General features: G+C 46.9%; 1 protein-coding gene across 1 annotated transcript in view; it reads right to left on the bottom strand.

Annotated features, from left to right (window-relative positions):
• The window catches only part of PHOX2B (paired like homeobox 2b), a 3002-nt gene continuing 2181 nt past the window's right edge, over nucleotides 13999–14819 (bottom strand). The window contains exon 4 of the mRNA XM_021395504.1: nucleotides 13999–14141. Within this exon, the coding sequence (XP_021251179.1) occupies nucleotides 13999–14141 (143 nt within the window). The remainder of the gene's footprint in view (nucleotides 14142–14819) is intronic.

The following is a 14819-nucleotide window of genomic DNA, read 5'->3' as shown; positions in this document are numbered from 1 at the left end:
GACTGTATACCATTAACGACTGCAAGGTTCCCATCAGGAGCAATCCTCACCAGGTTCAGAAGCCACTGTTGTTCTGAGGTTTAAGGACGGGGTGATGCGGGGGAAGGCTGCGGGGTGGGCGGACACAATGCCCTATGAGTCTGTGAGCTGCGGTGCGTTGGTTACAGTGAAGCTTGCTTTCCTGGTTGGCGTGCCGCATCCCGCTGATGGGCTGAGTTGTTCTGAGGTCTGCTCTTCCACTGCAAACATTATGTTTGGTTGAAGTCTCATGGGGAGAAATATGCATGTGTTTGGTCCTCTCCAGAGTTCTCCCACGAGCTCAGCGCTGAATTACTCAGCTGTGAAGCTCTGCTTTCCATACATCCTCCTAGACAAAATGAGCAAAACCAGCAAGGATGGAAGGCAGGCACGGAGGGTGATAGCGACAGGGAATGGCTTGCTCCATTTTTTATGCTTTTTGGTGAAGTGTGTGCTCCTTGTGAAGTGTTCCTGCATCTTGCAGAAACAGCAGCCAGAGCTGTGTGAGCTTGTCAGAACACATGGACAGGTTTAGGTGATGTGACACAGCTGTAAAATACAAAGGAAATGGTTATTTGCAATATCCCATTTTAGCTGTTAGCGATGCAACTTAAATGGAGGGGAAAAAATGTACTTATTCCGCCTTAGAACTGTGATTAAATTAATAGAGATCTATGTATGTGCACATCCATTGTCTTTTGATTTGCTGGGAAACAGAAATCGAGTTGTTATTAGGGCAGCAATAATTTGGGGTTGTAACATAGCTGGCAATTATTCGTTTAAACACAGACAACTGCTTGCACATGAGCTGTACACCGATTGAGAACTGCGTGTCACTGCGAGCACACGTGCAGTGCTGTCATTTGGGGACATAGTGGCGATCTGCTGGGAATGTGTCACCTCCTTAAATTGTGCCTTAGAAAATGCAAAGCTGTTGCACACCATCAGCGATGACTTACGGATGCAATATATCCAAACCCCTGAAGTCCTTCATGGGCTTTGCCTGGGGAACATTTTTAAAAAAATCAAAAATCAGAAAAATGTTTTGGGAGTAGGATGGTGAAGCCCAATATTTTGATTAACATTTTGCATGGTTTACTGTTAGCAGGTTTTGATAACCAGCATGTTTACACTTTGCATGTGGTCAGCGTAACATTTTCCTGCAGGTAACGCATAGCATGGAAATGCAGAAAGCAGATTTTATAAACTGCTTCATTCATCTGTGCAGTTCCACGTGCTGCATTAAGGATATGTGAACATACACAGTGCCTGGGCCTAATTTTTGAAGAAGACCTTTAGTGCATGCTTGTGTGTCTGTTTGGCCCCAGTCACCGCTTCCCCCTGTGCTGTAGTGTAGTTGTGCAGGAGGGCTGGTGTCACAGATGGGGTGTGCTTATCAGTAACATCGTGAGGAGAACCCCGGCTCTTTGGAGCATGCATCGGGCTGAGATGCATGAGCAGGGATTGGGCACAGCATCTCTGGGCTGCTCAGCTTATCCCGTGTCTGTCCGTAGCATCAGATGTGCCTGTTGTAGTGAACATGATTGTGTGTAAAGCACAATGAAGCAGCAGCATCCTCAGACTACCAATTTTCCCCTAACAAGCATCTGTTCACCAGCACAGAATAATTTTCAGCAGTTGTCTAAGTCATACTTACCAACAGCTTATGTTCAATTTGTATTTCCTTTGGAGTCTTGCATGGCAAATTCATTCAGGCTAAGGTCTTTTGGTTTCTTTTTTCCTTTTTTTCCTGTTTCAACACATGAGTATGATACATTTCTTATCAGGAACTTTAAGCACAGAAAGAAAATAACGCTTCACAACATTTGAACTACAAGGTAAATATATTCGTTGCAAAAAGGATTTATTCCTGCTAAGCACGTACAATGTATGTAAAGGATTTTAGATGTTTCAAAACTTATTTAGCCTCTCACTACTGCAGAGAACCTGAACAGGTGTCATAGCCCATCTGTGTCCCGCTGCCCCTCTCCCCGCGGTGTGTTTTTCCTTACTTTGCTGTGTAGTGTTACTGACGCCGCACATCTGTAGTTTCCAACCAGTGTCCCAAAGGTCAGTGCACCGGAGGGGACCGTCCCTATGTGTGTATCCAGTCGGGGCAGGGCCTGCTGTCCTCGCTGGGGCTGATGCCGAATACCACTTATGCTAATCTTTCCTTCTTTTTATTTATTCTAAAATGCCTCTGGAAATTAGGAAAACTTGTCTAAAATGCAACCGCTTTTATAGTCAATGTATGTTTATAAATAAAATGTTGATTACCTTTGGCGGTGTTGCTTTGCTTATTCTAACTAACCTGTCGTGCTGCGTGTGGTGTATTTGTAAAATGTGACTGTAGGGTATGAGCATCCCACAGTAAAAAGCTGCCATGTGGTTGGGGTAGGCTGAGCCCCACAGAGCTCTGTGTGTGAAGTGGGACAGGAAAGGAGGCACACAGGGAAGGGACACAGCTCCAGGGCTGCCGCTGCAAGGGCACATGTGCCTGATGTGGGAAAGAGCAAGCACAGACAACTTCCTATGGCTGCAGTGGCTGTGAGTTGAACCCTAAGTCCTCCGAAGCTTTTCACTGATGGCAGTGGGCTGTGGTACAGACACTGACTCAATAAAACACTTAAGGTTTGCAGAACTGAATTTGTGCTCGGGTAATCCTATTTCTAGGTATTTCTAAGAGTTTGTGCTTGGCTGTGCACATGCTAATTTGTGGGTCCTAGTGAGTTTGTGGTAACTTCAGCAGTAAGGCTCACACCAAGTTCTGAGCCCCTTTCTCTTTCTTTTATCTGGGCACTGAGTATGGCGGGTTTGGTTTTGTGCCAGGAGCACATCTCGGCTGTTAGATGAGTCATGGGGAAGTATGGACAATTTGATTGTTTCCAAAAGTAGATTTTTATCCTGGTGCCTGGATCCCAGCTGCCGTAATGGAGCTGGGTCACAGAACTGCACCATTTCTGCACTGCTGAGGGCCAGGCAGTGGGAAGGGGCTGCCAGGATGCACCGGGTGCCCGGAGGCTGGGGTGGGGGCTGGCACCGGGGCTGCCAGGCACGGCTTTGGTGACTGTTGATGGGGAATAGCTGAAAGCAGGCAGCAACCGCTCTGTGACAACCAGCTGTAGGTGCAGCAGTGGCTACCCAATTTAGCGAAGTGAGATGTGCAGTCAGATGGTCCCCTTCCTGACAGCATGCAGTAGTTAGAAATGGTGCTCAATGAACTTTGGAGAGGGCACTTGCTCTGCTCTGCTCTCCTGGGGGCTGGGTGGCAGCAGCATGAGGTGACAACAGCCCCACCTCTGGCACACGTCTGCAATGAGGGTTGGAAGGGCTGCGGGCACTGGGACCGATCAGGTCACCCCCAAGGCTGGAAAGCAGGTGCCAGAAAAATGCATCTCCTTTAAGGCCAAACAGGGCTCCGCTACTCCACTAAAAGCCTCCGGTAGGAATGTAATTTCATCTGAATTTCCTGATAAGGGGAAATGACTGAACTGGAAACCACTCAAGTTTTGAGAGCAGTAAGAGCCTAAAACAGAGATAGGAGGCACAGGCTGGGCCGTGACTGTCCTCACGGCGTGCTGTGGGGTTGCGTGCTTGGGATTTTCACTTTTCTTGGTGATTTGCTCCATAATGCATAACATGAATGAAGCAAGGAGGTTGAATGCTTGCCCCAGTGCTGCTGCTGCTCTGCTCCAAAGCCCTTGCACTCTGCAGGAGGAGCCAATGGAGCCCTCCTCCCCAAACTGGAGCTCTCCTCCCCAGAGCATATGGGATTTTAAGCCATTTGGGGTGAAAAAAATCCATTACTGGAGACAAACTGATGAATCACTGCTAACTCATCCATAGAGTCCATCTGCTTCACCACGTGTGAGGCACTGCAGATTCCCCTAGCTAATGCTGCATCCGTGGTTTGCAGACCCATGTGTTCTAAGCAGGTCACCTGCTGCTTAAAACATGCTGGAGCTGGTTGCATGGCTTTAGAAATTAAGGAAAAAATAATAGAAATGCTAATCTTTCCTTGAACAATAGGATTTATCAACAGAAAGCAGAAAATAAGATTTGAAAAAAATCCTTCTCTCTGTCACTTCTGATTATGGGTAACACAGTACTCCAGTGACAAGCATGGGGACAGAGATGTGCCACCCACATCTCTGGGATCTACGTGGCAGCTTCAGGATCACCAGAAATAAGCCATACTGGTCCTCTAGAGGTTCAGCAGTGTAAACTATGAAGATCAGTACTCTCTGCGAACGAGAAATTTTTCTGTATTAACTCTATCTGAGAGAGCACATGAGTTTCTGTTGGGAGAAGACTTTCACAACAGAATACAATTGCTTGTCTGTACCCAGCACCTGAGGATGGGATGTCATGCTCAGTAGGGCATGGCACATAGACTGCTGTCTCACAGCATCATTAATCACCTAAAGGATGTATATTTGTGTGAATGTGAGACATCATAGAATATATACTTGGAAGTACTCCTTGGGGTGCTTGTAGTTCCGCTTGCAGGACTTGCATCACTTCTGCAGACGATGGACTCCTGATGGATGCTTGGTGAGGCACAGGCAGAGTGCTGGGGATGCTCTGCTGATGGCTGTGGGAGGTGCAGGGAAGGAGGAGGCCTGAGCCAGTCACCAGCCTCCCCTCAGATCCCAGGTGTTCTGCTGTTAGGGCAGAAATTCTTCCCAATTTATCAGTGCAGCATTTTTCACCTGCTTGCTGTCCAGCCTCAGTTAGGAAAAGGGGCTGTCAATAAGGATGGCATCTGCCCGATGGGCTTTGGAGAGCTGCAAGCAGCCAGTGCCTGCAGTGGGAGCTCCTGCAGGACCACATCGATAACTGAAGCAGCCCCAGTGTGGCAAAGCTGTGTGTACACTGCACTGATAATCTTTATTAGATCCCTGTGGCTAGCGAGGCCAATGTGGTAAGATGCATTTCTCCACTGTTTGCCCTCACAACTTTCATCATGGAAAGAAAATAAATCTTACAACATCCTTTTACTGGTTTGCAGTTTTAAGATGTCCCCATGTTGACAGTGAGCTGCAGCCTGAATACAAATATCAGTTGCTTCCTTTGCGCTGCAGTAAGCCAACACAATTTGGACAAGGTTCCGAACAATTTTGAGTACCACACTACCTGAGCACCCAGCCTCTTCAGCATGGAGTCAAAAGCAGGCAGTAGTCTGGATGAACACTCTGGAGAGCAGATGTTTTTGTCTGTTGTTGTTGATGCTCACTCTGCAGGGTTTTCTGATATATATTATCTCCCTCCTTGGTGATCTCTGAAAGCCACCTGGACATGGGCCTGGGCACCCTGCCCTGGGTGTCCATGCTGGAACAGGGGTTGGGCCAGGTGGACTCAAAGGTCCCTTTCCACCTCACCCATCCTGTGAAATGCCATCACGTGCATTTCTCACAGGACAAACCCCTGCTTTCCCAGGAAGGTGATGACCCACACGAGGCTGGGGCTGGCCCACAGCTGGAGCAGATGGCCCTGGTGGCTCAGCATTGACCAGTAAGCAGTCTGACCTGCCTGCAGCAAGGAGAAGCCAAACCAAGGCAGGGCTGGGATGAGAACATGGGGGTTCAGAAGCTTACTAAATTAACCCAAAATGGACGAATATCATAAAAAACATGATACACCCTAAAAATAAACTGCATGGATGCTACCTATATTGTGCATCAAGAGCTCTACGCTTGTTCCAGAAAAATATCCACTATTTATTTTGGAGTGTGGCAAACACAGCATGACAGCAATTATTAGAATGAGCTTATTGACGCAGGAGGACACCGTATGGTTAAGAAAATTATTTCACCTGAGCAAATCCTCTAGCTCCACTAGAAGAAAACAAGCACACAAGCAAAAGCTGTCCCTTCCCAAAGATGCTCAACGAGTGCTCCTACGTTGTGCCATGACAAGCACTCTGATGCGACTGCTGCCATCCAGCTGAAGGACTGAGGCTCTGTAAATCAGATTTCAAGTAAAGAGATTGGTTTAAGAAACCTCCTCATTGCGGAGTCACAGGCTGTCAGAGTTTATTAGCATTATGGTACTGGAGTAAAAAGCAAAACAAATTAAGATGTTTAACAGCTGAAATCTGAAACAAAATTGTGTTTAATGCTGAAAATCTTGTTAACATATTTTCAGGCTTCCCTTTCCCAAGATATTAAATCTCAGCGCATGTTTGCAAGCATCTTTTTACCACCGTGGCTGCAGGAGGACACGGGCTGCAGCGCGGTACACGGGGCTGGGCACTGTGGCCTCAACCATGGCAGCAGGAGGGCCTGGAGGAAGAGCAGGAGCCGGAGCTCTGTCTCCATGAGGGCAGGGAGCATCACCAGCAGCCAGGGGCCTGCCTGCACAGGCTCTGGCTCTTAACAGGAGGGGTAATCTGAACTCCCAAACTTGTTTCCTTTCATGTTGGCTCCCACAATGAAAGAACCATTAAGGGTTTTATAGATCTTCCAAGGCTCTGCTTCCAGCAGAAAATTGGCTCCTTCTCCTTGGACACAAGACCAATTTTTAATTGAATTTCAAGAGATGATGGATGCTGTGCTTTATTCCAAGTCTATATGCTAAATTAACAAGGCTGTCTGCTTAGTTTCCTCTTTTGAAACCACACTGAGATGAGTTTCTGCTAATTCTCTTACGCAGGGCACTGGACATGTGAACCAAGCCCTTATTCAAGAGCTGAAATAGGCATTTTGGCCAAGGTTATTACTCTGGGTAATAAATTGGTGCTGTGAGACTGTGACAATAATTCGCTTTCTGAAAAAGACTTATGGACTGAATTATTTCAAATGGATCAGTGAAAATAAAACTAAACATGTCGGATATTTTCACCAAAGTATTTTAAAATTATTAGTTAACACTTAAAATGTCTCTCTTCAGGAAGGGAACATCCCATTCACTCTAGATATTTACCATTTGTTCCTCCAGTCACCTCACAGCTAACAGAAAGCCCCCAAGGAGTACACCACAGAATTGCTGGAAGAGGAATGAGCCTGCAGCCAGGAGTGATGCTGCATGAGTGCTTATTTAAAAGCAACTTGTGTGCAATTTTGGGGTGGCCCAGGAGCACTGAAGAGCCTCAGCGGTTTCCCTGCAGTTGCACATGCTACTGCTGTTCTTACCTTGCAGAGAGCTCTCCAGATTAGTGGAACAAACTGGCCACGTGGATTGTTTCTTGCACTCAATTTATCTCAAAAGTGTGGTTTTTCCTCTGTCACCGTCCTATGGGTGACACAGTGTGGAAAAGCAGGTTGAGATCCTTAGCCACATTTGATGATGCTTCTAGATGAGAGCCTGTTAAATAAAATAGAAAAAAAAAATTGTGAATTCTTGCTCACAACCCCATATCCCAAAAGTACTTCAGCCCCAGCCTGTGTCAGACACCAGCCTGAATGCAGGCTGCCCAGCACAGCAGCTCCTACAGATGTGCTTTTCCCAATGTCAGTGTTCTGCTCTGCACCAGAATGACTCAGGACCACCTTAATGACAGCTGCAGCCCGAATGTCCTGCAGAGCACATCCATGGATCCTGGTGGCAGTTAATGGCTTATCTGCTTTGTATAATTGTTTAGATCTTCTTTTCCATCAGTTTTACCTCAGTGCCATCTCTTTTGTTTGAGTTCTATGCTGGTGAGATGACTGCCCAGCCCAGGACTTCAGTTACAAAAAATAAATCACTATGTGACAACCAAATAAAGCAACTTCTGCAGCTATTTCCTCAGCACTTCAGCTTGGCATGGTGTCCTTCTGGAGTTACACCGATTCGCAGTATCTGATTCTTTTTTTATATCTATTGCTTGCCTAACCCCATAACTGGCGGTGAAGTGATTTGTGCCTCTTGACATGGCGCTGTACAAAACTTATTTCTCAGCTCTCCTGGAAACACTGACAGTCAGTAATGATTGCAGTATCTCCAGCCCTCTGTGTGGTTCATAATGAGTTTGTTAAGTCCACAGACCCCATTGCAGAGGTGCTGACCAGACAGACAGAAGCACTTCAATCACACGCGTTCCTTTCCCAGCTGCCTGAAGCACAGATGGGGCTCTGCCAGCAGCCCACATTTGTTGACATCTATGGGGTGTGTGGGCACTTGGAGAGCTCTCCTTGCAGCTCCCTGAGCTGTGCAGGGCATCCCCTGGGGCCCCTCAGACATTTCTAGTGGAAGCAACAAGATTACTATGAGAGAAGAATTAGTTATGATGGAGTGGGAGAAATCACATTCCCAGTGCATTTTTCCCTCAGAAAAATTCAATGCACTTCAAAGGGCATGTGCTCAGCTTTTGCCTCCCTGCAGAAAAAGTTGTCACTGTATCAGAATGAGATGGGAGAACTGCTCCCCTTCGGGTGATAGAATATCGCCAGCTGAAATCTGTGCTCTTCTTGGCCTGGAACTGCCATGCTGAGGGAGCTCAAGGTCTGTGTGATCTCTGAGAGCCTCTCTAGGGAACACAGACCTTGTGGCTAATTCATCACCAGGAGGAAAAGGTGGCCCACTTGAGGGGAACAGCTCTGGAAAATGGGAGCAAAGCCCCAGCTGAACCCTGGGAGCCCACACACACACGGGCTGTGGAGCAAGAGGAGGCAGCTTGCCACAGTAACTGCTCTGTGCTTAATGGCAGAGCCCAGCAGTGTCGCTGGCCACTTTGGTCCTTAATCCTCCTGTACCTGTTGATGGAGTTGTGTTGCCATTGGGGTATTTATCCCCACACTGGGAGTAGGTTTTCTTCATCTTTAAAATAATATATGAAGGTGACGTCTCCAGCATAGTTACTTTCATTCCTTGGTGGGAGTGATGGGTATATACAGAGCTCCCCTTTATTTCTGTAACCCCACTGCACAAGAAGACTGCTCAGCTGTACCAACAGTTTTCATGTAGGCAAGCCCAAGAGTGAAAGAGCAGTGACCTCAGCACTGGCAGAGAATTAACTATGTAATCTAATAGGGTTTCTTCTTCCATTTCTAAATAATGGGATTCTATTAGACCAAACTGTAGTCTCGACTTAATGATAATTTATTGTATGCCATATCTGAATTTTGCCTTTTATAAAGCACTGAGAATTACAATACACAGTTATATAATTGAATCATCTCTTGTATCGTTAGTATTTTTCATTGCTTAGAGAAACTCCTTTTTGCTCAGAACTCACATGTAAAGATTTAGAAATTAGGGGTTTTTCAATATGGTATTTGAGTGGTTTTTTCATTCTTATTACTTTAAAATATTTTTGTAAAAACATCTGAGAAAGAAAGTTCTTCAAAATTATTTTAAGCATTACAAGGTTTTGTACAACTGATTCTGGCCATGAATTTATGTATACATCTCAAAATCTCAGAAAAAAAAAGTTTGATTTCATGATCTTCTGAAGGAAATAAATGAGAATAATTAATTCCCACATTGGCATTTAAATGTATTAGTGGTATGCACCAGTGAAAGTATTGATCAATGGAAGCAATCGGTAATAATAGGAAAAATGAATTACTTTGCAGACATGAGTATTTGACTTCAGCTGAGAAATGTCCTTACTCCCGAGCCGAAACTGGCTCTGCAGAGGCAGCCAGGACTACTGCTGACCCTGAAAGAAAATGGAGAGATGTAAATGAAGCAAGTTTGGGTGGATGTGCTTTCATTTACTGTTAAATACAGAAACATAGCACAGCCTAATATTTGTCATCTACAGTGTGGAAACTTGTTTCTGGAATTCAGCAACAGAAGATGATTTTAGAAAAAAAAAAGCACACAGACACGTTTTGGGAAGGAAATATTTGTTGAAGGTCTCACCTTCAGTAAGTAGAGATTGGCTTAAACCCTGAAGTGAGTGGGTTTATATCAGCTTCAGAAGCTTTTATTAGCCCTGACTGTGCTGGCTGGACATTCTTACTCGACAGCTCAGCTGTTTGCAGAATTCAGCTGAAATCTTGCCCTCAACAAAACTTCATGGCTATGGGTCTCATCCTGATCATGTGCAGGCTGAAGCACCTCCTTTTACCTATATTAAACCTGCTACTCACTAAGGCAGAAACAATCACATTGCCATATGATAATGTATAGATTTTTTTTTTCCCCATGATATGAGCAAGTCATGGTTCTTGGAAAAAACATACCTTACTCTTCGTGTTACAAGTTTCCGAACACAGGCATCTCTGCAGGAAGAGCCGTGCAGGAAAGACAGGAGTTTGCTTTCTCTGTGCACCTGTGTGCTGTCAGTGGTCCCTGGGAGCACTGGGGAATGCACTGGGGTCCCCAGGAGGAAGAGATGATCTGCACAGGGTTTTGCTTGTGTGAAGATGTCATTGGATAAAGACATTTGATTTGTGAAGGAAAGTTAGTACATCATCAGATAAAGATGCTCAATTTGTAAAGGAAGTATGTAACTTTGGAATTAGAGAGAGTGCTGGTGTACTGGATTTTGGGGCATCTCATCTGCAGTGCTACACCTGGAGGCTCCCAAAGTGCCCCTCTTCAGAGCTCACCAGTTTTGGGAGCCCTTCTAAGGTAACACAGCAAGAGTGTTAGTGGCAGCTGCTTCTAGAGGCAGTGTGGTGTGGTGAGATCAGTACTGTGAGTTCTCCCAACAGCACTGATCTGGGGAGGTTATTTTGAACTGCCTTGTCAGACCATACAGGCAAAAAAATGTATGTAGAATAACCTGCACCTTGTAACAGTCTGTGCAGTCTCTGTGTTACTGCACGTTGCATTTGACTCGTTAACACAATGATACACCTCAATAAGAATTACAGCTGCCCTGTGTAGCAGCTCTGCCTGCTACCCGTGTTGCTGAGGGGACACAGAACCGAGGCCTGGCTGAAACAGAACCCTTACAGGCATGGTGTTCTCTACAGGGGAGCCCTGCCACCACGAAGCTCACAGAGGGGGACACACCATGCCTGGCAGAGCGCTGGCACCTGCACTGCCCACATGGACCATGGTGTGCCCTGTCCTGCTGTGAAAGCAGTGGTGGTTGTGACGGGCCTGGTGGGGTGGGATGGACACAGCACTCTCCTGGGAGAGGGTCTGGGAAGTGGACTGACTCCTCAAGGTTCTCACTACCCACCTCATGGAAGCTGATCCTCTCCCAGGGGAAATTACTACTCTGACTCGTTTCCTGTGAAATGACCCAAAAGGCAGCGCTGTCCCAGGCCTGCCTGCAGCTGGTCGCAGTACAGCGGCCGGGGCCTTATGCAGGTCCTCCATTTCAGAATCCTGGAGGCACAGCTCCTCTCATCTACACTTGTCACTGCTAATAGCCTCTATACCTTCAATCTTCTTCCTCTTAGCCACTTGGAACCACAGTAACTGTCTGCATCGACTCCATTTCAGAAAGGAGCAGAAAGAACCCTCACCTCAGCCTGCAGCAGCAGTGAGAAATGACGTTCCTCTTCACATGCAAATGTCTTGATTCCGTGTCAGTATAACATTCATGGAGAGAGTCAGCCCCAGGGATGATTTCCTCTTTCCATGGGAAGTTTCCCCCAAGGAAATGGGAGCATGAGCTGAAGTGAGATGGGCTCCTCTCAGGTCCTGCCTTGTCCCATCTGATGGCCTCTTGTGCAAAGTACAAAGAGCAAACCCGGTTTTCTGAGGAGCAGAGCAATTTTAGTAGTGCTCCAGTTAATTTCCTAGCAGGTGTCAGGTGCCAGCTGGTAAAGGGCCAAACAAAACTGGTGACAGAAGCAGAAGGCATGTGATCCCATTGTGCTGTGGCCCTTGTAGGGCTGCTCTGCTTTATGGATCATGAAGGTGGTCTGCAGAGTAATGTTTGACTCTTAAAACACGAAAAATTGATAGTAACTTTTGATAATTTTACTAAGGAGGTATAGATATGTAAAGATTAAACCATTTATATACCCTTGTTTCTCAGTGAAAATCATTTTTTTAAATTAATTGCAGTGTTCCTGCATGACATCTGTATGTTCTATACCAGCAAAATTCATTTTTGCAGTGTCCTCCATCCATCTCAGAGGCTCATCATACAAACAGTTTTTGTGTATTGGAGAGCAGGAAGTGACAGCACATGCGGAGCTGCCCAGAGCCAGGTGCGATGTGAGGCCTGAACTCCAGTCCTGGTGTTTAGTTGCTGCAAAGACGTCTGTGTGAGAACTCTCCATACTGGCCATGTAAATCTGCCTTTGAACTCTTCAAGAAGCAATGTGTTCATACTGGATTGATGCTGGACTCTCAGACAAATTACTCTTTATTTGAATAAAATGAGGTGAGTCAAAACACAAGCCACAAACCTTACCCTGCTTCTGCACTGGAGTATCCTCTAACTTGCCCAGTCCCTCTGCCCAGAGCTGTCCTTCAGGGTTGGGGGCAGCTCACCCCTGCGGCTCTCACTGCTCAACAGCCATGCGGTATCTTCTGGCTAGGGCTTCTTTCCCAAGAGGCTGGAGCAACAAGCTTTTCACATTTTCAAACCATCCATCTCTACCTGCCTGAGCACACACTAAGGTTTGTGAATGTATCAGCATGCTGGTTCTTGGAAAGGCACATCGCATGTGGCCTGGGTCCTCCTGCAGTCCCTGCATGGCTGAATGGGGGTACCCAGGACATGGGAAGCAATGGCTGGGGAAAGGGTTTAGGGGTCAGAGGGAGTAAGTGACCAGACAGAATGTTTCAGCATGGCAGAAGGACTAGGGAGAAGCTTAGGTGCATAAATGCAGAGTCGTAATCAGTCACAGAGAGGAGATCTTTGCACTCCGTGAACCATTACTGAGAGACACTGCAGCACTTAGGGGTGCCCTCACATCCCTTTTGTAATATGTCTTCATCAACAGCAGTAAAGTTGTACCAGCTCTGGAAAAGATTTTCAAAGTTTGAGCCTTAAGGAAGAGGTACGGGAGGCTTTAAACTCACAACCTACTTAGTTAATCAGGAAGAAGGTAGAACAGGATGTAAATCAGCTTCCAGTGCAGTAAAATTAGGAGTGAGAAAGATCCTCAGCCTAGCTGAAACACAGCTGGACCCAGTGTGCAGAAGCTGAAGACTTTGTATGGAGCAAACCCCAAGTTTTAGAGACAAAATAATGAACAGATGACAAGAAGTACCCAAAGGCTTGATGTCATCTCCTCACATTACCAAGCCATGAGTGCATGCTGTGAAATGGCAGCAGTATGTGCTGGACTCGTGGCAGGGCCGAGCCAAGTGCTGCTGCACTCCCAGCGGGAAGCCCTGCAGGTGTCATCCGCTGCCACCAGCACCACAGTCCCAAGCCAGGCCAGGGACAGCCCCTGTGCTTGGAACACAGGTGTGCTTACATCACAGAATGGCTTTTGGAAGAAAGCAGAAGGTAGCAAAAGCAAGCTACGTTATAACAAATCGTATATTCAAGAAATGCATACGGGGTGGAGCTTTTGGTTTGGTTTGGTTTGGTTTTTGTGTTGTCGTCCCCCCCCCCCCCAAGAAAACAGACTGCATGTTTTACTGCAGCATTTTAGAATAGTTTTATTTTCTTTAGTGAATCGCCACTTGTCCCTCTTTACTGGCTGCGTTTGGCTGTGACACTCTCTCTCCAAGCACTCTGGCACTGCACGGAGGTTCCTCTGCCACATTCTCTCCTCAGCTAAACCCTCACCAGTCCCCTCCCCCAGACAGAGTCAGACAGGGTTCAGCGTCCCGCCGTCCCCGCTGCTCACCCCGCGGTGCCCGCGGGGGCGGGGGTTGCGGGGCTGTCCCGGCCGTGCTGGGGCCGCGCTCCGCCCGCCCCGTCGGGGCTGCGGCAGCTCCCGGCTGTGCCTCGGGCCGCGAGCAGCCGCCGCCGCCTAACGCGGGTTGGTGCGGGCGGCCCGAGGGCGCGGCACTTCTGATAAGACGGGGCGATCTGCGCTTTGTTCCCCAATTTTTAATTTTAACGGATATCGCTTAATTTCGGCCGCTTCCGAGAGTCGAGGCAGCTGCAAAAGGTCAGAGCTGACGCATCTTCCGCCCCGCGCCCCCAACCATCCCGTCTGCCGCTAATTAATAACGGCATAATTAGGGCCTAATGATGGCACCGCGGTTCTGGCCTTCCTGGTGCGGACGCAGCCTGAAAGCGATGCTGCGGAGCGCCGCTCGTTTCCGTGACTCTGTCCCGATCCCGACGTTCTCCATGAAATCAACCCCGGCCCCAGCGTGCCCTGAAGGGCAATGAGTCAGGAGAGCTGCGGTGCTGAATTTGCTTTTGGTTTTTATTATCAACAATCAATTAATGGTACACTCTTGGAAAACTATATGCACATGTAGAAATATTTCCCCTTTTAAATAGAAGCATTCATTTGAACCACGTATAAATAAATCTGAAAATCCTGAACATAATTTATGACGATTATGCTCACAAACATATTCCAACAGGAAGGGAAAAAAAAAAAAAAAGGAAAGAAAAAAAAAAAGAGAGACGACATGCAACTGAGAACAGAAAGATCCCATGGCCTGAATGGGGCCTCGCTAAACGCAAAGGGAACGGAACCCGTGAGAACCTTACTTCTCCATAAAGACACCATAGAGACTACGAGAAGGGAAAACGTTATTCATACGGCCAACTAGACACGTCTGTACTGATATAACACTATACAGCTGGGTCACGGAACACAGTCGTAGAAAGACACAGAAAAAGAGAAAGCATACCTGCCAACATTCAACTAAGAGCTATACTTTGTGCCTCTTCAAACAAAATTAGAAAACCCTAACGGAGATGCCTAAAAACTGCGGGAACCGTGGGATAATAATAATTAATAATAATTAATATTTCATAATAAATACAACTCGCCCGCCGAGCGGGGGCCCCGGCCGCGGCCCGGGGATGGCGGCGCGGGGCG

Source organism: Numida meleagris, chromosome 4, assembly GCF_002078875.1.
Source record: "Numida meleagris isolate 19003 breed g44 Domestic line chromosome 4, NumMel1.0, whole genome shotgun sequence".
Classification (NCBI taxonomy): Eukaryota; Metazoa; Chordata; class Aves; order Galliformes; family Numididae; genus Numida; species Numida meleagris.
This window is presented reverse-complemented; position numbering and strand designations above follow the sequence as displayed.